This window comes from Lissotriton helveticus, chromosome 5_1 (assembly GCF_964261635.1).
Source record: "Lissotriton helveticus chromosome 5_1, aLisHel1.1, whole genome shotgun sequence".
Taxonomy (NCBI): domain Eukaryota; kingdom Metazoa; phylum Chordata; class Amphibia; order Caudata; family Salamandridae; genus Lissotriton; species Lissotriton helveticus.
The window spans coordinates 2,037,045,809-2,037,069,193 of NC_136065.1; the positions used below are offsets into that span (position 1 = coordinate 2,037,045,809).

Sequence of the window (23,385 nt, forward strand, 5' to 3'; positions counted from 1 at the left end):
GGAACCATGGGTCACTGAGGTGTAGGTACTCTCCCTCCCACTCAGATGTCTGAGACTCCAAATGTCTCCAAAGTCACCAATTGTATTGCACATCAGCTGCGCTGCCTGTTTCCCCCTCATCTCCTCCTTCGCTGATCTGTCCATGTTTGGATACAAGTATAAATTTAGGTCCCCTCCCCATATAGTCAACGAGGGCCGTAGCGTCCTTAGCCGGTGCAAAATGTGGGCATAGAAATCTGGGCCGTCCACGTTTGGACCATAGGTATTAATAATAGTCAACATTGCGCCACAGAGCACGCCCTGTACTATCGCTCACCGGCCATGTTCATCAATCTCTGAATATGTTCTCACAAATGGGACCTCCTTTTTAATCAATAGCTTGATCCCCTTGGCGTAGTTAGCGTAAGAAGAGGCCACACGGTATCCCGCCCATCTGGCTCCTGTTGTCTCTGCCTCTTTGCCTCTGAGGTGCGTCTCCTGCACCAGCTCTATTTGTACCTCATGCCTATCTAGGTAGGCTAGAATTTGTTTAATTATTAAACCCCACACATTCCATGTTATTAAATGTAGTGGTTCAACTTGTGGTGTGTTACCCATCTGCTTTAGCTACCCTTGTGTCTGTTCATTTTGATCACAGCTTCACATCTGGCAGTTTCAGTCATCATACATTTGTAGGCTTTTAACATAAAACTAACAACACTCCCACTTCAGCATCCCAATCATGCGAAAGGCATCATCTCTAAATACCTCAATGTCCTTAATACATTGCATTTTTAGACTATAGCGTAATCTAGACATAAGAACACCGTTATCTGTAACTCGAGTGGGGATCACCCTGGGGGGCCAGCTAGTCGACCGGTGTAAACTCCTGGTGGGCGTAGGTGACAAGGGAGCTCATGCACCACTGTCTATTCGTTAAATCAGCAGCCAAGCAGGTTGGGCGGGTATGCCGTGTTTGCAGCCTGTAATGACTTGTCTATCTCAAGGCATTAACCCCTTCGATGCTTGTGACAGAACCGTTCCGTCATCAGTCACGGCTGAGCTGTGCTGATGACGGAACGGTTCCGTCACAACCGCACCCTGTTCTGGAATGTCCAGCACAGGGGCGGAATCGGTGCCGCACGGAAGCGGTTAAACATTGCCTCTTGCCCCACCACAGTGGCACCACACCTATTCAGTACAGTACTTACAGGCCCTCCAAATCTCACTCATGGTGGCCCTTGTTCCCGCAGGATCTTGTATTCTGTACAGCTGTCCGCTCAGAGTTCATCCACTAGCTGACGGTTCACCTTTACATGAAGCCGTCGGCTGGGGTATCTGACCTTGGGCCCCTCAGTCCTCCTGTTCCTGGGCGGGCCGTCGGGTCCCCGTAATCTGCTTCACATATTCCATTGCCGCTTTAAGGGTGGTGCATATCTTTTGTGTGCCCTTGTAGTCGATCTTAAGTTTGGCTGGATAACATACCATACTTAATGCCCTCTTTTTGCAATTTCTTCTTTACTTGGAGGTATTCCCTGAGAGCTTCTTGTACCGACGCCATGAAATTCAGGAAACAAGAAAGGGCATTCCCTTGATATTGGATCTCCTGCCGTTCTCTGGACTGGTGTAGTCACACATCCCAGTCTCGCGGAGGAGCGCACGGGGTAGGCCTCGCCATCAGCGATCTATGCGCTCTTTCTACCAACAACACATCTTTGATACCAACCTTGGTATCAAAGTTCTCCGTCAGCAAGTGTTCTACATGGAGTTCCATGTTTCCTGTGTTGGTAGTTTCCGGAACACCCATAATCCGCAGGTTATTCCTTCTAGATGTAGCTTTGAGATCTTTGTTTTTAGCTTTGATCACCTCCCTGATCTTCTCCATGCTCAAGCATTTCTCTTGAGTGCTGCGGAGTGTGTCACTCCTACTGTGGATATACATTGCTCGGTCTCCATTATCCTGGCCGATAGCTTATCCAGTTTAGTCACCATGTGATCAATGCGCAGGTTTAGGGTTTCGATTTTCCCGTTGATACATTGTAGGCTCTGATGCATCACCTTCAGTGTGTAGGCCAGCGTCAGTGAGCTCTGGGGTTGAACGTCCTCTACCGAGTTTGATATTGCTTCCCTGCTGGGTTTGGCCACTCTCTTGGTCTTAAATGTGAATCGGGATTGCTTCTTATCTGTTTTGCCCTTGGTAGAGTTCTCTGCGTCCAGTGGACAGGCTTCGCAGCAGTGTATGCTTAGCAGTGGCCTTGTCGGATTGCGATCGTCTTCCTGCGCCGCCTCTCACTCATCGGGTCCGTGCGGAGGCTAGACGCCGTCCCCTGTCGCCAGCGAGAGTTATGCAGATTCAAGAGTTAGGCTGAGGCGGGCCCAGGGTAGTCTTTGGTAGAGGATAGTAGAGGTGCACACTCCCTTGTCTTCTACAGCAGCGTGTTATTTCCGGCCAGTCTCTAATAAGATCCCTGCTGGGGCTTAGGCAGCGTTCTATAGTAATTTAAAGCTCTGGGACTAGTCGGGCGAGAACAAATTGGAGGTTATTTCTCACCTCAGCTTTTCCTCCACTGTTAGGTCCCCTGGGCGAGACGTGATTCAAGGGCCGCCGATTTATTTTAGGCACAAACTATATTATAATTTCTTGGAAGTAGTTTTGTTGATCTTTTACTTTACGTACTTTCCAGAGCAGTTTCTCTCTGCAGGGGCGATAGGCGCCTGCATATAGATATGTGGGAGGGGTCCGGTCCAGCCGCAGGATCCCGCCCGGTCAAGCTGTCAGCTTCCGTGGTCCAGGACGGCCCATTGCTAGTCTCAGGTGCTGTGTGCTCCTGGGCCAGCTTTACGAAACTACTAGTCGGACTAACCAGGTCCCGCCATCATCTCTCGTGCCTATCTCATTCTGGAGCGCCGAGTGGTCCCTTCGCAGGGAGTTTCACTTGTTCAACAAGGCTCCACTCACCGCAGGAGGGTAATTTGTGTTGCAGACCACCCAAAGCACGTCCCGCGAACCAGCCGCACAGGGCCTCTCGCTGCACAGGATCTGCCTGCCGCAGCCTCCGTTAGCCGCTTGTTAAAACTTGCTTCTCTTCAGCGCCAAATTATCTTCATCAGAGGGCAGAACACGCTTTGCTCTGCACTCATGGCAGTCAACACCCAACTAGAAAACTTCATTGAAGCCAGCAACGTCCTGGACATCTCCCAATCTGGATTCCACAGCAACCACAGCACAGAGACAGCCCTACTCGCTGCCACCACAACATCTGCTCCCTCCTTGACCAGGGCCAAATGGCACTCCCCATACTCCTGGACCTCTCAGCTGCCTTCGACACCGTTTCCCCGACCCCAACGGACCATGCACAAAATCTCGGCATCATACTAGACTCAGTTCTCGCAATGAACCCCCAGATCAACGCCGCAGCCTTGTCATGCTTCAACACCCTCTGCATACTCCGAAAAATGTTCAGATGGATCTGCCAAGGGCGTACCTTCCTAATTGCAAGTCATAGGGGGATGTACAATTGTTTTACGATTGGAATGCAGTCGTATAACAATCGCAGTTCATCACTTACTTCAGGTAAGTGGTAAGCCAATCGCAAGCAGGAAAGGGTCCCAGAGGACCCCTTTTCCTTTGTAAAAGATTGCTAAAACGTTTTTAAGAGCAGGCAGTAAAAATGAACATTTACGTTTCATTTTTATTTTTGAAACACATCCCGTTCTTCTTTAAGGAAAAGGGGCTGCATAAAGAAATTAATAGTTGTATTTAAAAGCAAACACAGACATGGTGGTCTGCTGTCCCCAGCAGGCCAACACCACTGTGTTATTGCCTATTTCCAATGCATCACAAAGTGTGACCTGCCTCCTTAATATTGATGAGGTAGGCCAATTGCGGTCCCCTTGGGAATTGCTAATCTGTCGGGGACACATTAGTACATTTAATTTTGCGAGTCTCGAATTGCGAGTTGCAAATAATCTCAATATCAAATGGTCGCACATCTGGCCCTTAGTAAATTTTACTCTATTTTTCTACGTTGTTCTTGTGTTGTGCTTTCACTTTATTACTGTTTGAAGTGCTGCATAAATACTTTACACATTGCCTCTAACTTAAACCTGACTGCTTTTGTGCCAACGTATCAGAGGGGTAACCAAAGGTTAATTTGGGGTTTACTCAGGTTTCACACTGACTGAGATTGTGGTTGCTGCTTGAAAAGGGGTTATCCCTCCTTAACCAGTAACCCAATTACTAACTATCACAAGAGCAGGGAGGGAGTGGGAGACAGGGAACTGATGACCAAACACTAGAGCCCTGACCTCAGAGGGGACTGTGAATCCTGTGTGGATAGTGGTAAAAATACAATGTTATTCTTTTTTTTTAATAAAAGTGAGCATTTGGCTGGACATCAATTTATTCATGCACATATCTTGAGTTGTGAGTCCATGTCCACCCTTGTATCCACCGTACTCCCCTCCAATGGAGCATTATAAGGCTTGTACCATGCTATTACTGAGAGTCAAGTGCTGAAGGGGTACTTGGCCCAGTTGCTGTGGATCCATAGTAGATTGTGTCCCAGGACATGAGAAGAAAAAGGCCTCAACCACCAAGGTTGGGCCCAGTGGCTCTTGCTTTCTCCGTGGCCTTGTGAGCGGGTTCTGATAGTGTTGTTAACCAAGTCATTGTCAGACTGACCTCAGTCCCTTTGTTCCCAAGGGAAGGAGTGAACTACATCTGTATAGGGTTATTCAGCCTGGCACAGTACTTCCAGCTCATTCTCATTCTTGTACTGTCTTGTCCAGCACATGGGAGATAAAAGAGGCAATTGGAGATATTCTCCAATTTGTTGGGACAAACTGTTTGTTTGCAGGAATGGAGAAAAATAAGCAGAAACCTATACATTCTCTTTTGTTTTTTTGCTCAATGTTTTCTTGTGTCACCTTCATGAGTTATAATTTCATAATGAAATATCTTCTGATTCTTGAGGAAGAGCAAATTCTAGAGCTTAGTCCATTGAGGGAAATTCCATTTACTTCCAAAGTTAACACTTTCTCCAGAATATTTCACCCTACTTAACTCTAAATCTCGATCTTTTGTGCTCAATCTTCTGTTTTGATGTTTTCTCTCACAGGGTATGGGTGCAAAGCACAGCCAAGGAGAAAGAAAAGGACTCTGGACTACCAAAACGCAATCAACAACAAACGTGAGTAGAGTGGGGAAAAATAAAATTTGATCTCAGGCTACCAACGCCTTTCCAGGACAGTGAAGTATAAAGAAACTATTATCTTACCATGGCCCGAATCCTCTTCTTTATCGCATCCATGACTTGATGTTTCCTCTTTCTTCTCTACCAATGGTGACCCCTCTTTTATAGTGGGAGGCTATTATGGGGTTTCATTCACCAGTGAGTGTGCAAATCTGTGTAATGTAAATTTGAATGTATTGCAGAAATGGTGAATTTGTGTAGGCCACATCACTGAAAAGGCATATGTTAGAGTAGTGTGGCTCACTGGGTAGAGGCGGCAGGCCCGAGAGCAGAAGTCAGCCCGGGACCAGGGTTCAATTCCCGACGCGGCAGGGTTGTGGACCTTGGTCAGCGGACTCGATAATTCTCGCTTTGGTGCTTACCCTAATCAGGGGTTCCACTCGGCAACTCTGGGCATTAGCTTGCCTAATCTCCACAACGGCCCCACCAATTCCGGGGATGCCTGGCTCCACCTTGGGGACTCCCAGCAAGGGACCATCCCACAGGGAAAGCCAGGACGGGTTCCCCAGAGTTATACAGCGCCAGGAGACCTATGGACGGGTGGCAGTGCACTTTACAAGCTCAAAAACATTTACATTTACATTTACAACCACTTGCCACTAATATTCAAGTATGCCAACGCTTAAGCCTTGTGAGAGGTTCTTTCTTTGTGGAGTCAAGCACAGGTGATGCTCCATTATGACTTGTATTTATGTATGTATGCATTTATGTGACTTTGGGGTTTTAGGTCTTTCTGTAAGTGGCTATGGTGCTCTGTCAATCATGATCTCAGTCCTCAAAGGCTCTAATCATTTGTCTTTATATATTACTATTTTTAGGGCTTTACATATAGAAACCCTTTTTTGTTAAATGTGCCCATTGCACACTTGCCCAGGTCAGTCTAAGGAAGGGTTGTCAAATAAATTCTCACTTAGCATTTGACCCCACCTATGATTTGCACATTGTGTTGCATCAGTTTGTCCGGAGTCAGTTTTTTGCAATATGCATTGCACGTAGGCTGTACTCACTTACGACACAGCCAAACCTTAAACTGCTACCTATTTTATGCATGTACACATGGTGCAAAGAGATACAAAAGGGGATGATCGACGGAACGCTTGAGCAAATCAAACACTCACCCCTAGGCAACTGATCTGGGTTTAATCCATCATCATTCTTTAGCTCACTCCACCACCCCAGTTCAGACATGGCCATATGCAAATCAGTCCTACCCTGTGCCTCATGGGAACAGTCCAGCCTGAACTGCCAAGCCATGTCTCCCCTGGACCGGAAACAAGCATCCTGGGACCGGTTTCTGGCTAATCAGCCGTCATCAGCCAGGCTAGCTTGAATCCAGTGGCAAAGTGAGCAAGGGACCCACGTCTGGGCATACAATGCCAACTTAGGGCAAACAAAGCGATACTAAAGGGGATGATGGACAGAGCGCCTGAGCAAATCAAACACTCACCCCCATTTAACTGATCTGGGTTTAATCCATCATCATTCTTTAGCTCACTCCACGACCCCAGTTCAGTCATGGTCATATGCAAATCAGTCTGACCCTGTGCCTCATGGGAACAGTCCAGCACGAACTGCCAAGCCAACACTTCCCTGGAACGGAAACACGCATCCTGGGACCGGTTTCTGGCTAATCAGCCGTCATCAGCCAGGCTAGCTTGAATCCAGTGGCAAAGTGCGCAAGGGACCCACGTCTGGGCATATCCTGCCAACTTAGGGCGAACAAAGCAGTATCAAAGGGGATGATGGACGGAGCGCTTGAGCAAATCAAACACTCACCCCCAGTCAACTGGTCTGGGATTAATCAATCATCATTCTTTATCTCACTCCACCATCCCAGTTCAGACATGGCCATATGCAAATCAGTCTGAACCTGTGCCTCATGGGAACAGTCCAGGCTATGGGGCACAGGGTCAAGATTGATTTGCATATGGCTGGGTTCAAACTGGAATGGCATGATGAACAAATAAAAGATGGATTTAAGCCCAGATCTCTGTACTGGGGTGAATATACGGCATTGTTCTGCATTCTGTCCATCAACTGTTGTTTTTGCATTTGTACAAATGGTGAAATCACACATTTTCTTACACGAATGAGCTCTTGTCAATATGCACTTTCTGTACATGTTAATGAATATTATGTGTGGAAGAGCAGCTTCGATGAACCTTCCTCTCACTATTGGGGCACATGTGGCTCAGATTGCTCCCTCAGACTCACTGCCTACTTCTGAAATGGTGCAGCGTCAAGCATCCCTAATGAGGCCCATGATGGACTCACAAAATGACTCCATGATACAGGGCAAAATAGGATGCTCAATTAGTCATAGGCTTAATTCAGGAGTCCTTATGTTTAAGCTGTTCATTTGTTTTAGTTTTCATTTGCATTTGCTGCGTGTGAAACAATCGCCTGCAGATATCTAGGGCCTAATAGTCCATGGTATATGTCGGACAGGTAAAATGAAAGTGACAAGATAAAAGAAAGAAGTTCAAACTCAGAACTGATACACAGCCAGGTCTTCAGCAATTTCCTGAAAATCAACAAGGAGATTCAAGTCACAATTTCAGTGTAATGCATGACAGTCCGTCTGATGTGACAGAAAAGGGTCAGCACCTCACATACTAACACCTCAATACTCAGTACGTGGAGGAGGAAGGCTCCCTCTAATTTTAAACTGACATTGGGTTTGTAAAAAGAAAATCTCTCAGAGGGGTTTGGATGTGGGTCATTCAAAGATTTATGATCAACACATAACGCCTTAAACCTTACTCTTTAGTTCACAGGGAGCCAATGCGGTATATTCTGAGCTGGCGAGATATATATCATATTAAAGATCAGCCTGGCTGCTGCATTTTGCACCAGCTGAAGCCTACTTAAAGATATAGCTGGGGATCCAGGTACAGGCCATTGCAATAATGTTGCCTGGCTTAGATAAAAACGGTCATAACAAGTATCCTTTTTTGGTGTGTAAACATACGGATTATGCATTTAAAAACCCTCAGCTGGTAAAGGCAACTGAGTTCACTTCATCCTCTGTTAAAAGTGGTCGATCAAGCTTTACACCTCCTTCTTTGACATACAGGATGGGTGTTAGATGTTGGGCCCAATGAAGCATGCCAGAACATGTGACTCCACCCCAGTGGGGGCCGAATTGAGATATGATTTTCATTTTTCCCCCAATTGAATTTCAAATGGCATCCTTTGATTTCCATTAGTGAGACATCTGCATAATATTTCTGTCCTGGTGAATTGATTTCCAGCAACGACAGATAGGATCAGGGTATCGTCAGTATACCTTAGAACAATAAGGCCAAAACATTGTCTCAAATGTGCACGTGGAGCCATATATAAATTAAAAAGCAGGGATGATGATACCAAACCCTGAGGCTCTGTGAATTCAGCATTTTCATATCAGATATGTAAGGGCTGGAAGTAACTTGGATAGTATGGTTAGTTAGTCAGAAGTCTTTGGAGCCACCCAAGAACTTCTGGTACTGAAGGCCTCCAGATGATTCAATAATATGTGGTGGTCGATGGTATTGAAGCAGATATATCCAAAAGAATCAAAGCTACTGGAACATCTTGACCTGCATACTTATGCAAGTTGTCCAATACTGTGGTCACCTTGCCTTCAGTGCCACGGCCTGTGCGAAAGCTGGGCTTCATTGGATGGAGTATCTGTTAGTAGTCTACAAAAGCGGTTGGCTGGTTAGCAACAGCTCACTCCAAAATTGTAGCCATGAATGGTAGTTGAGATTCTGGTCTATAATTATAAGAGTACTCTGCATCCAAAGAGGATTCGTTTTTTAATAATGATCGATTGCGTGCATTTTAAAAATAATCTGGAACACAAACAGTACTCTGTGATGAATTGATAATAACCCTAGGCATAATATGTGAGTTCAATAGGAACTCTCTGTAAACCTTTGCTGGGATTATATCTGCACCACAACCTGAAAGCTTAATACTCTTGAATACAAGCGATCCTCATCACTCAGTAAGGATAACTGATTCAGTATCTCTGTACCTCCAGGAATGAACTGCGCTTTACAATCAACTCCTGGGTCTGGGACTACACTCAAGCCCACATACGCTTTGATAGTTCATATTATCAACTGAAAAAAAATCTGGAGATACATTTAGCTTCTGAGAAAATTTCCATCAATGGGCCTTAGTTCATTAATTGCTGTAAAAATAGCTTTGAACCTGTGGCATCCAGGTGCCTCCCTAATATCTGGGAGCCAACTGATCTCAATACATACGTAGTACAATGGGCACTCTCGCTTGCATGCTTGCCACAAGAAACATAGCTCAACTCTGGGGGGCCACACATACACCCACTGTTGCTGACTGGGAAAAAGACCTAGACTAGAGTATGTTACGTGAAAAAACTTTATATGTGGCCCTGGGGTGCCCCCGAAAATGGTCTATGGTATGGGCCCATTGGAATGCTTATCGAGGAGATATTTGTTCCCCCCCTCAAGAATTAGACAGCGACGATTCCCCCTCCCTGTGACTTCCACCAACTATTTTACTGTGATTATATGCTATTTCCTTTGTAACTTGCTGTACCCTGCCTGCTAATCATTGTGATTTTGTACCATCATGTCGAGATTGTTTAATAAAAACATTTATATTAAAAAAAAAATAGCTTTGAAAATATTTGGGTCTTAAAAATATTTTTAGCATGATATGTTGTCTTAAAAGCTTTTATTGACTGCATACATTCACTGTTAAGAAAAAGCTATCTTTTTTGTCTTTGCCTCATTACCCAGTCGCCATCTGAGTTCTAATTGGCATAACTTACATCTTTTGATTGAACAACCTAATCTGTCTGTGCCTTCTATGCCAATCTTGGACCAAGTCAGTGCCACCTCATGGCTCTTTCGTCCACCACCCTACACGTTCTTTCTCTTTATCACACTCTTCCAGGTCTTTTTCATCACTGCATTTTCCTTTGACACCGTGTATCTATACTTTTCTCCTCCTTTCTCCCTTTTTAGCCTTCCTCTCTTGTTCTGGGTCAAAGTCTGATGATGAAAGTAAGTCTCAGAAATGAGTGCAGGTGCCGACCTCCTACTACCGTTGGTGCAAATCAAGCAATGCCTTTGTTGAACTTAATCACCACTGTTCCCAGATAGTGGAATTGTTTCCCACCAAATACCTTTTATTCTTCTGTCTCTCTTCTCTTTACTCTATCTTGAATTGATTTTGGTTTGTGATAACGCAGTGAACTCCTCCCCTTCCACATATCTCTTTTAGGGAGTACGTTAACCTACGAAGAGGGTAACAATGTACACTCACCAGCGGGTTAACCAGAAGCAGCACATCCTTTTCATACACTGGCTTGAAGCATTAAAATGGATTCTAAGTACTCACAATCTAGAGTAGGATAACAGACTGCACTCTGAGTTACTGCACAAACGTCACCTTCCAATAACATTAGCTTTAAAAATTGCATAGACAGTATGCTATTTTAACTAAGCACATTCAATTCATATTTCAGGTAGTATGCATATCAGATAGACTGTTTCTGAATAAGACAAAAAACATAAAATCGATTAATTTCATATTAGAGACCATAAAGAGTGTAAGGGATACTGCAGCAGTTCTAAACAAGGAAATGTGACCACCTTGATTGGTGAGTTCCCCTGCACAGTGATCCTGGACATTATCAGAAGAGAGGGTGCAGGAAAAGTTACCAGTAGCCAAAGCAATAAGAAAACAAATTGCACCTCAGAACTTTCCCGTCGACACTGTTAACGGGTGTATTATTGTCGTAAAGCCATCAGGCAACATGTCACTAGCAGTTCTTATGTTCATGCACAATGAGGGCTTTTTATTACATTGTTTTGTGTTTCTTCTCCACCCCCTCTTGTCTTGCTCATCAGTACTGCCTTTTATCTCCTGCATGCTACAGTCGGAGAGTTTACTGATGCCAAGCTGAAACAGTGTTGCATAAGCGGCGTGGCGCTCCTGCCCCCACACATGAAGCACACCTGTGAACAGAGGTCCAATAGAGTCCCAGATAAGAAATGCAGAAGTGCCCTGCTGAAGTGCTGCGAATTTGCTGCAGAGCAACGGGAAAAATACAAGAAGGTGACCACTGGGCTGGGAAGAAGTAAGAATCCATGCTTCTTTGTGACCTTGTTCATTTCATCTACTTGTGATATGACTATCTTACATCTTACCAACATATTGGCATATATTAGCAGTCAAGAATTGTACTGTGCAGCACTAGTAGGAAATATGTTCCTTTTCAGAGTGAAGCATTTGCCTATAAAATCCCACTTATTATGTCTTTAAATGTGTATGTATATGTGCTCATATTCTCGGTGTATGAAAGAAACAACATTTCTCTAGTAGGGGATTTTCATTTCTAGTCATAAGCGTTGAATAGTCCCACCAGCCTGCGGGTACCCTGGAGCACTTTTTCCAATTTGTCTTTTTAAGTGCTGAAATTCGCCTTTCTTCAGGAAGGTCTTGAAAAGACACTTAAAAAGTCATAATGCAGCCAATAGAATTAGGCTACTGTGGTCAAAATTCTTTAATGTTGATGGAACAAAAGGGGACTATCCAAGGAAACAGGCGTTTAATGCATGAACAACTTTGTAAGGTCACAAAAGAAATCCTCCACAAACTGTTTTGCCATAAGAGAGTAAGATGAAGACATGCAGGGCAATATAGCCCATAGGCTGACATTTTTAGGAAACAAAAAGGAGAATGTACCTTTAAGAACTGTCTGACCTCCAATATCGCATCATGCCCAGCCAGCGGCAGTTAGCACTGTTCTTTTTTTCTGGCGCCTGCTGACAGGACCCGTGTAGTATTGAACTCGACCTTTTGAAGTTTTTTCTTCAAAATGCAGACTTAAATATCAGTGATTTTTGCTTCACTTGAAATATTTTGTATTCACCTATTGAGTTTTATACTTTTCTGACAGTAATAGAGGTTTTTTAGTCTTTAAAGAGCCTTCTTTATTCGACAGCTGTCATCACTGTGGCAGGAAAAAGGCCAAAACAGACACCCATGAGGTCTGTATTATCTGCCTGCCTTCTTCACATCTACCTGTCTCCTGTGACGTTTGCAAAACCTTATTCAGGCAAACCCTAAGTGACAGGGAGAAAATTCACGTTCAAGGAATAGATGAAAGAAGACTCAAGCAAGAAGCCGGAGAGACCTCTGAGCGAGGGGAAGGTAACTCTTCATTGTGGAAGGTCTGAGAGGTGTTTTTCAAAAAGTAAGCACTTTCGGTCCCGGTCGACGTCGGGGCGGACAATGTCGAAAAGGAGGTATACCGTCGACATGCTTACCATCAATGACTGGCTCAACGCAGTATAAACGTCAACGCTCAACGTCAAGACACTCTCATGCGAGGTTGAGACCTTCTACTCATCCCCGCCCAAAGTCAAAAAGTGCTTTGGCGTCGAGGGACTCTGACCCACCGTCGCCAAGAAGTAGATGCTCAGTGTCAAGAGCTCAAATTGTCGATGTGCGTGGTTGTCGTTGTGAAGCTAATCAACGCTGAGACGACGACAACAGAGGTCGATTTCGATAAGCCCATTGACGTTGAGGAGACCTTGGAAGCCCTCTAAAAGAAGATTAATCTATTCCTTATCTAACTCATATTGTAGGATCTCAAGCTCTGTTAGAGGCACCATCTTCTCCAATTCTGTTGTCTTCTCCTCAAGTAAAGTCGCCAGCCCCACCAGCTCTGCTGCTCCTGTATTGCAGGTACTACCACCCTCTTTACCTCTAGTGGCTCCACAACCTCCAGTGTTGCCAATACCACCAGCTCTACTGGCACCTCTGATTCCACCTCCTTCAGTGCTGCATGTGCCTAGCACTCCAGATCCCAGGAGATTGACATCAAGGATATGCCAACACTCACACCCTGACCATCATCCATCTTTGCGTTCTCCTACTAGAACAAGACACTCTAGTTCGCATCACAGAACGCACCACAGATCAAGATTGAGATCTCACCGCCATCACCATGGGGATATGTCTTCTTCCACCAGGGACTATGCACCCACCTTGTCTGACTCTCCTCAACCTCGTTTCTCACCAATTTATGACATAAACACCTTTCAAGAAGTTCTTGTTAGAGGTGCGGCTAAACTGAATATACCAATGGCGGTTCCAACGCCATCGTCAACGGTAATCTTCAAGACCCTTCACCAATGAACCTTTACTCTCACTAGTGCCGGGTCTTCTTGAGCCCGCCAAGGAATTATTTCTCACTCAAGCTGTGGCAAAGTCAGCACCATCCAGGCTCCAGAAGAAATATCGTCCTCCAGATCAAGATCCATTATATCTGCACGCAGACCCTCCACCTGACTTCACGGTGACTCTAGCTGCATGTAAGTTTCACGCTATATCTCCTTCTGTCACTTCTCCTCCGGATAAAGAGGGAAAAAGATTGGACTCGTCGGGCCTCAAAGTCTGCAAAACATCGGCTACATACATGAACGTAGCCAGCGCAACAGCCCTCTTGTGTAGATATTATCGAGCCTTGTGGCATTCCTTCTCCACTTCGCAGAACACCTTCCAAAAGATTGCTGGGAGAATTTTCTGGAAATTGTTCAAGAAGGTGCCATGATCTCTAAGCAGATCATTAGTTTGGTGTTGGATTTCTCTTTTCTGGCTCCTCACGGTTATTGCCATGGAGTGTCCTTGCACCAAAATGCATGGCTCCAACTGACATCATTAAAGCTTGACGCTCAACAAACCAATGTAACAAGAACTCAGCAAAGCAGTCGATAATCAGCAGCAGAATCACTCCCCCCTCCCTTCCCACCCCATGCACCTCCAAAACAAGGTTTGCCATAATGTCACTAATTTCCGAGGGAACCCCCTCTTTCACAACCCCCCATCCAGCCCATGGTAGTGCCGCCACTTGGACCACACCTTTCTAAATTTATTCAGGCACCCCCTTGCTTTATACGTCACTCTCTTGGCTGCCATATACAGGTCCAGCCCCCTTCTCCACTCCTCCAGTCCCGGAGGTTCCGGTGACCCCCAATATTTAGCAATATCCCTTTTAGCCACCACCAACGCCAGCACTAAGAAAATAAGAAGCGGGCATGGCAGATCTATCTCATTGGTCATGCCCAGCAATGCCAGTTTAGGTTCACACTGAAGCGGGATCCCCAAGACCTCTCCTAGTTCTGTAAAGATGTGTTTCCAAAATGTCTGAATCCTGTCGCATGACCATATAGTGTGAAAGAAATCCCCCTCCTGTTGGCAGCCCCTTAGGCATTGTGCGTCTTCCACCTTCCCCATTCTACGAAGTCTCAATCTGTCGTAATAGGTTCTATGGAGCACGTTGAATTGTATGAGGCGTAGTCTGGATTTAATAGCCACTTCCCGGGGATGCATTAACACAATTTCCCAGTCTAGATCTTCCATGACTCCCAGCTCCCCTTCCCATGTATGTCGAAGCTTCATCAGGTCTCCCAACATATTGTTGGTCAGAGTCTTGTAGGTTAGGGAGACCGCCTTCCCCGGGATCTGCTCCTGAAGGAGCCGTCCCTCTAAAGGCGCATATTCAGGGATATCAGTGAGCGGGATTTTCTGTGCCCTCCACGCATGTCGGAGTTGGGTATATTTGAAGAGTTGGGAATTGTGTAGCCCAAATTCTGTCCTGAGGGCGTTGAAAGATTTCAACTCTCCTTTGGCAATCACATCACCTATTGTGGAAATGCCGATGTCGTCCCATCCCCGGAAACCACGTAGCTTGTGGAGTTCTGTCAGCCACTGGCAATGCCACAGCGGCGTCTGCCGAGTCGGCTTCTTGTCCCGGCCCATGCGTTTCGTAGCCCTGGTCCAAGCGGTGAGTGTGAGGATAGTGGCAGGCAGCAGCGGCGCTCGTCTAGAGCCTCCGTATATATAGTATAATGGGTTTCAGGATGACAACCTCAGCCTCTCCAGAGCATAGGTCGGGTGGTCCGCCGGGGCATGTAGCCAGTCAATTATTGGTGTCATGTGTTCCGCCCAATAGTAAGCTTCCAGATTAGGGAGTGAAATCCCTCCACTGTACTGGTGTCTCTGGAGTGTCGTCAGCGCCACTCTAAGTTGCTTACCCAGCCACAGAAAGGTTCGTAGAGCAGAATGAATTTTGGTAAGTACCGAGGCTGGAAGTGGATAATATTCATTTTGCAGTGCGTAGAGAAATTTTGGTAGTATAATCATCTTATACATTGCTGCTCGACCTAGGAGTGTGAGCGGGAGCTGCCTGCAGTGGTCCATGTCCGCCGCCGAGCTCAATATGATCCGTTCCAAGTTCTTTCTGAACAAGAGAGACCTTATCCAATGTAATGTATACCCCTAGGTACTGAAAGCCTTCAGTAGTCGTCAGTAGTTGATCCGGCAGCCCTACCCACTCGTCCCTACCTCCCGGGTCATAGAGCATCGATTTGTGCCAGTTAATGGTGTGTCCCGCCCAACTACCGTATCGTCCTAGCTCTCGGAATAGTTCCGGTATTGTAGTCTCGGGTTTTGAGATATACAGAAGGACATCATCTGCATAGAGTGATATCTTCTCTTGTACGAGATCCGTGTCTGTCCTTCTAAAACCCGAGATACCCTCATTCTGGCGTATCCTGGCTGCCAGGACCTCGATAGTAAGTGTGAAGAGGAGGGGGGACTGGGGGCAACCCTGGCGCGTCCCCCGCCGGACCGGGAATTCATGGGATAGCCCTCCATTAATCCTCACCCTGGCACTCGGATCGGTGTAAAGGAGCTGGATCCATTTCTGGAACTTAGGACCAAACCCAAATCTATGGAGCACCGCAGTAAGGAATGGCCAATGTACTGCATCAAAGGCCTTTTCGGCGTCAAGGGAGAGAAACCAATGCGGCTCGTTCCGCCCCTTCACTTCCTGGAGCCAATTGTGGGTACGCCGAAGTTTCAACTTGGTCGCCCTGTCCGGCAAGAAGCCCGATTGGTCCAGATGCACAAGGTTCGAGATCACTGACCTCAGACGCCGCGCCAGGATGGTCGCCAGAATCTTCACCTCCGTGTTGAGGAGGGAGATGGGGTGGTAGGATGCACAGTCCTCCCTGGGTTTACCATCTTTGTATATCGGGACAATCGTGGCCATGGAGAGGTCTGGGGGAAGCTCTCCTGTTTGATAGGCCTCGGTAAAGAGCCCCTTAAGATGCCGACCCAAAAGGTCCGCCGTACATTTAAAAAATTCGGCAGGAAAACCATTCGGACCCAGAGTTTTCCCCGGTCTTAGTTTGGCTATAGCTTCCAATATTTCGTCCGCTGTGATGTCCGCCTCCAAGGCCAGAAGTTCCTCAGGAGACAATGTAGGCAATTCCGCCTGTGCTATGTAGATGCCAGCCTCCTCGCATGTTCCTAGATCTCTAGCTGCGTAGAAAAGTTCATAATGGGAGGCAAAAGTGTCAGCAATTGCCAGATCAGAGGTGACAAGTACTCCCTCCGAGTTCCGTACGGCCTCAATCCATCTAGCTGCCTGCTCCTTACGACTGAGCCACGCTAAGAGTTTGCCCGACTTATCGCCCACGTCGTACAGACGGTGAAGGGTGGCCAGGGATTGAGTCTTCGCCTCGTTAGTGACCAGTTCCCTATAATGCATTGGGCGCCTAATAATCTCCTAAGAGTCTCAGTGTCTTTGTGGCGTTGGTAATCCTTTTCCCATGCTAAGATATTCCGTTCCACAACTGTGACCTCAGCCTGGAGCCTACGGCGTTCCTCTCCCTTTCTACTTCGCAGTCTGTCCCGTAGAACAGGCTTCATGGCCTCCCAAAAGGTGACCTTCGAGTCCACTGTTCCTTCGTTGTCCGCCACATAGACCTTGATGTCCGCCCTCAAACCACGTCGGATAGCCGCGTTTTGAAGGTTCCAGGCCGCAAGGCGCCAGGAGACTCCCATAGCGCCCCGGGTGCATCCGGTCTGTACCCACAAAGGTGAATGGTCCGATATCCCTCTGGCCTTGTATTCCGCCGTATCATCCACCTTCAAATACTGCCTGGACATGAATATGAAGTCTAATCTCGAGAACACCTTATGAGCCCCCGAGTAATAGGAGTACGCACCCTGCGTAGGATGCAACCACCTCCAGACGTCTATGAGACCCAAAGTGTCGATCTGAGTCGCCAGGGCGGTCCGTGACCCCCCTCTATCCACCATCCCTGAACGATCCTACTCAATGTCCATCACATCATTAAAGTCACCTCCCACTATCTGGATAGTGTCGGCTGTGTCCAGGAGAATGGTGGCAAGTGCCTTAAGTGTACGTGTCTGAAGCTTCGGTGGTGCATATACCGAAATTATTGTGTATGTACCTCTTTTCCAAGTCCCCTGAACCCCCACGTACGTCCCCAGTGGATCTAACCAGGTGCGTGAAATGGCAAATGGGGAGTTTTTTTTTATAATGACTGCCATCTCTGTAAAAACAGTTTCAATCGGGTCGGGGACAATCGATATTTGCCCGGCGGTATTGCCTCTGTGACCCTCTAGTCATTTAAATCAATGAAGAGGCAGGCGCTGGAGACTGGAAAGCAGGAAACAAGGTTTTTTATTCTCTCCGGAGGAGAACACAACGAAACGGACAGAAGGTATCGTTCTGAGGTGCTCTAACTTACGTTTGAGGCCTGGCCCCTTATATACAGTGTTTTATGGTTTTTATTGCAGTTTACATATATGTGACAAAGCTTTGATATACGGAAAGACATACCCGGAATCCCCCTTTGGGGCCCGTTCCCACACACATTTACAGTTGAAATCCCCACCCTAATCACAACAGGTGATGAGCATCGCGCAGCTGGATAATCCGCCGAGTCACGGGATGTGGGGAGTTTGATTGGATCTCATGGGGTGGGGGCTTTGATCAACCCGGGGATTTCTTTGATGGGGGAAGCTTTCTATTGTACGGGGAGGGGCGAGGGTGGTATCGGCAGAGCTGGGTGTCGGCTTGGGAACGGGGAGGACAAAACGGGCACACGGGGAAAAAGGGGGGTTTGCATCTAAGGGCCGGAGATCATGAAAGGAAAGCAGGGAGGTGTCGCGCTGGGAACAGGATGAGGGCCGGGGGCAGAGCAGCGCCGAAGAGGGGTTTATGACTCAAGGCAGGTGCAAGCAGGGGGTGGTCAGCGGGCAGGCTTAGCGAAGGCAAAGGGCTATGTCAGGGGCCAGCGGCATGCAAAAGGGTTGGTTCTGATCGGGGCATCTTAAAATGGCGGGCGCGCACGACAAAAGTGTGGCATCAGGGGAAGAGGCAAGATGGCGCAGATAATGTTCACCAAAACGCACTAATTTTCCACAGTCCCTCCTTTAACATATTCAAGACATCTTGTTGGTTCATTTTCTACTCGGGTCTATTGTGGTGAGCATGAGAGAGAAAACGGTAGGAAACCCAAGATAAAGAGTTGTAAACAATACATTTTGAGGTTTCTAGTTTTTAGGAGGTGCACCTATTTGATGAACTTTGATAAATTTGTTCAGCAGGAAAGTCATAGGAATGAAATACAAAAACGGCGAGCAGCAAGTACATATCATAACGTAAACTGGCAGGTTAATACATATTTCGGATTCGGACTGGAGCAGGATCAATACAATGGTGGCTGGGAGAGAAATGAGGCGTAGAAAAAGCGGTGGTTGAGGAGGTCAAACGTTTGAAGTTTACGAGTTCTCATTGTTCTTTGTGGTCTTTCGTTGGCGCTGTTGAGCACCGGCGGTGGAGCTACGAGTCCAGCTCTGGTCTAAGTTCTGCGTTGCAGGGCACGACCCTTTCCTCGCGTTTCTGGTCGGAAAAGGTCCTTTTCGCCCCGTGTCCTTTGAGGTGATTGTCAGAAAGTTCCGATGGAAGAAGAGCGTTCAAAACAGTCTATAGGGTAGGTCAGAGGAAAAAGAGGGGGATGGAGCAAGGCCAAATTAGGAACAAACTAGGGGAACGAGAGACTTCAAAAAGGCGGGCGTGTGACGGAATTCAGAGAGCGGGGACTCGTCGACAGGCACTGGACGTCGAGCAGGGGCATCAGGTCGACCCTTTCTTTTCATGCTGTCGAAAACAGTGCCTCGTCCTGCAGCTCTTTTCAGTCGTGGTCTCGCCTTGGCCAATGTCGCAGGTGTCCCTTAGTCTGCAGTCGGGCCTCGTGCTCCCACATCCGGTCCTTCTCTCCTCCAACAGCAGTACCCTTAAACAAGTTTGAAAAGACAGTCTTTTAGAAAATTTTCGGATGAAGATAATCAAAAAGTCTATTTCTCTCCCAGCTCCAGGCAAAGAATGAAAATGTCCGTCATTTTTAACGTTCACAACTGGCATATGAATGACCGGTGGCGGACCTGCTGGATTTACTATGACTTTCCTTCATAATCATTTATTACAGGCATGACAGTTCATCTGATGGTAACCCACCTTCGGGAGATAAATCTGGCAAAGATATGCCGTTCTCTAGAGTTTCACATTTACAAAAGGGTACAGTGAGTCGTCAACATGGTACTACACAGGTATTTTGCTGAGAGACGAACATGGCTAAACATTTCCTTTCTATCGGTGCATCCTGTTTTTCAGCTACTGCGAGGTTCATTTTGATGATTTCTTTACCTTGGTCTAGTCTGTTAACCTTGTAAAACATCATTCTGGGTCCTACGTAACCTTTTACAGCCCGGTTACTTAACTAGGAAGGACAGGGGATTTATGGGAAACAACCAGGGACATAGACAGGGGAGGCAACGGGGGTGATCATTTTTCTGGTTTGGGTATTGCGACGATTCGGGGAGGGGAGGGTCGCGTATTCTGAGGTCCTTGTTTTATACTATAGGAGCCGTTGACATGTAGTTCCCTTGTTTCGGGCCAGATTAGGGAACCTCTGTCGTCTTACCTGTCCTTTCCCTTACGGCCCAACCTGGGTTCATTGACTTCTAGCGGAAAAGGAGAGGTAATGACGCGGCCTCAGGGTGATTGCATTAAAGACAAATGTTTGTGCAAATACTGACGGTATTTGAAGCCAATTAGGTGGTGTGCTAGGGGTGGCAATCTGCCAATTTCGGGGCTAACCACTCGGAAGAGTGGTAGTGAAAAAATAGAGAGAGAGTGAGAGAGAGAGAGAGAGAGAGAGAGAGAGAGAGAGAGAGAGTGCAACGGCAGGCTAAATAGTACACGTGCAACGGAGAGGGCGGCAGTGCGTTCGAGAAAGGCTATTTAGTGCATTACACAGTAAAGGGTATTCACGAGTCCACGTTAGAATCTTGTAATCATGCAGTTTGAGCATTAGACAGGGTAGAGGGGACGTGCTTTGGGAAAAGGAAAGAAGAAAAAGGAGGTACCATTTTGTCGCACTTTCTCGCATTCTCGGTCCTTTGACCAGTTGGGTCAACGCCTCAGCCACACACACACACACATTCCCTCTCAGTTTCGCATCATACGTAACGTGGGTTCATTCGTCCGGTCTGGTTTGAGGGTGATCACTTTTTATCAGGTTGTGCTAATTTTTCGGGTTTGTTCGATACGTGAGTAGTTTGCAGGCGTGCTTAGACACCACCCTGCGGCGCTAGTCCGTTTCGTGCACTTAGACATGGCAAGGTCTCAGATCTTCGCCACACCTTGGCTGTAATCTCTGATGTAACCTGCAGAGGGAGGAAAAAGGGGGGGGGGGTGGGGGAGACAGCATTCGCGCGCATACAAATACATGGATTCATAAGTCCTTTACTTACCTCTAACTCGTCTTTCCTCCTTGGGGCAGGGTCCCCGGGGATATGGTTTTCGGAGTCGAGGGGGGGTAGTGTGTTCATGTAGGGCGTGTGCGGGGAAACATAAAAAGGAAACCAGAGGTGCCTAGTGCGAGGTATCTAGTCAAAGGATATATCTCACTATCGGGATCCTTAAACCTCTTTCAACGCCGTGGCGTTCTAAAGTTCTTCGGTTCTTGGGTCCCTGCTACTTTGGAACGTTGTACTTTACAATATTTACATTATTTCATTTCACCCTCCTTTTACATTCCCTCATTTACACCATTCGTTTTACCCATCCTTGGAAGTCACGGTCTTCCTCTACGCGAGAGTTCATGAGTCAGTCGCGTACTTTTAAGACGGAGTGTCGTGTTGTCGATCCGATCCGTCCTCCAGGGCTGGGCAACCATCTTCCTTTAACCTTAAAAGAGAGAGCAGAGTAGGGTGCACAGAAAAAGAACTTCCCTACCCATCCCATATTGTTTTAAAATAAAGCATGCAATACCCGTCCATAGTTTCAAAGACTTTATTTTGCAAATTCATTTCAGCATATGGATTAGGAGGGTGTGGTCGTATTTGGTCGGTCGTGGCAATGGCTAAAGTGCGTACAGTGGGGGGTGTCGTTTGCAACAGTAAAAACATCGGAAAGTTTTATTCATTCATTTGTGAGAGACTAAAACGTCTATTAATTGGCTGGGGGTTCGGGGGCATATATTTTCATAATTTAGAAACATAATCATAACAGTTGTAATCAGATTTCCTATATACATACCGTACGCATGTATCGTAAATGAGGTTTACATCAGTTATAAAAATATAATACATTGTATATTCGTAATCAACGTTTGTAACGGGGATCTTTTCATACTGTTCGTCGAGTGAGCTCTCCTTGTCTTTTCTAGCCAAGTGTACAAAGGATCACAAAAATCTCAGAACATCAAGTTTATATTAGTGCGAAGGAACACCACGAGGTGTTCGTAAGTTCCGATTGATACCAGCGCCATTTTGGGCGGGGCCGGCACAGTCCGGAAGCAGCATCAGGGGGAAATGTTTCCATTACTGGCAGTTTGGACCAGAGTCCTTTTCGGCAGTTCTAGAATTCACGCTAACAGAAGGTGTGGCAATGTCGTGTTTGTTTCGTTGGCGATCGAAGCAGCCGTCCCTTACCGGAAACCTGCAAAGGCCGAAGGCTCCGCCGGGGACCTTTGTATGATCTTCAAGGCTGCGGAGATGCTGCCGGAGATGGGGGCTCGTGCTCCATGGGACAAATGTTCGAGTTGTATGGCTGGCCAAAGTTACTCTAGTGGCCGGGGCCCGCCTTCCAGCGGATCCAGACGCCATTTTGAGGCCCTACAGGGGCCACCCTCGTCGAGTTTGCAAGAATGGAAGAGACCCTTCGGAGTGAAAGGAAGAGGTCCCTGTTTTGTGAGAGCGGGACGTTCAGCTGGGGTGCAGCTGTGATGCCCCCACCTGGGGGGGGGCGAGGGAGACTCGTTCACATCGTCTCCTTCTCCCGGTGCACTCCATGCCGCTCCTTTTCATCGCCCTGCATGAAGGCCTCTCCGCATCCGGTGTTCCCTAAGTGTCACCATTGTACGTTCGGTGCTGCGCAAATACTGGGGTGCCACCATTGTGTGTTCGGTGCTGCGCAAGTACTGGGGTGCCACCATGGTGTGTCCGGTGCTGTGGAAGTATGGGCACCATCGCCTGACTGGGGGTGTTCGGCGTCGGACTGGGGGCTGGGAAACCTCCTACCGGTGGAGGTGGGAGAGGCTCGTCCGCGTCGCCTCTCCCTCCCAGCCCAACTTGGACAAATTGTTGTGGAGGTACGTGCAGGACATCCCGCCGTCCAGGACTGCTGCGGCGGTGACAGAAGAGAAAAGGAAGAGGTGCCTCGCTCTCCTCTTGACATGTGGCGGGACTACCTTAGTCTTTCCAGGCCCGTTGCGGCCGGCCAAGGAGACATGTGGCGGGACTACCTGCAAATGCCCAGGCTGCGGGCTCCTGCCTCTCCTCCGGCTCCCCCATACGTTAAGATTTCCTGACCAAGAGTTGGCGGCGGGGCTCGCCTTATATGGGTTGCCGTTGGTTGGGCGTAGCCGTAACCCTGCCCTACTTTGGAAGGTTCCAGAATGGGGGGGGGGGCGAATGTTCTGTTTGACTTTCATTTTTTTTTTTTTTTTTTTTTTTTTTACAGTTTATCGTTATTATTCCTTGTTTGTTGTGTTAAATTAAAAGTTCAAGTTTATTAATGTTCTACGGATTTTGTTTTATCATTTCTTTCTTTCCAGGTTGCTTTTATGCTAAGTTTCTGCTAACAGGGGTCGAGTAACACGGAAACACGTGTAGAGGGGTGACGCAGATTTGTACATTTACATACACACGAACTCAGACGGGGGACAGTACAAGTACGACATACAAAGACCCAAGACAAATATAAAAACAGTTATCGGTCATA

The 23,385-nt window shown here is 47.1% G+C and overlaps 1 protein-coding gene across 1 annotated transcript in view; it reads left to right on the top strand.

Moving 5' to 3' along the window:
- LOC144756224 (complement C4-like) overlaps positions 1-23,385 on the top strand; it is a 1,111,910-nt gene that overhangs the window by 498,078 nt on the left and 590,447 nt on the right. The window contains exons 16-17 of the mRNA XM_078645841.1: positions 5,100-5,171; positions 11,149-11,349. Of these exons, the coding sequence (XP_078501967.1) occupies positions 5,100-5,171; positions 11,149-11,349 (273 nt within the window). The remainder of the gene's footprint in view (positions 1-5,099; positions 5,172-11,148; positions 11,350-23,385) is intronic.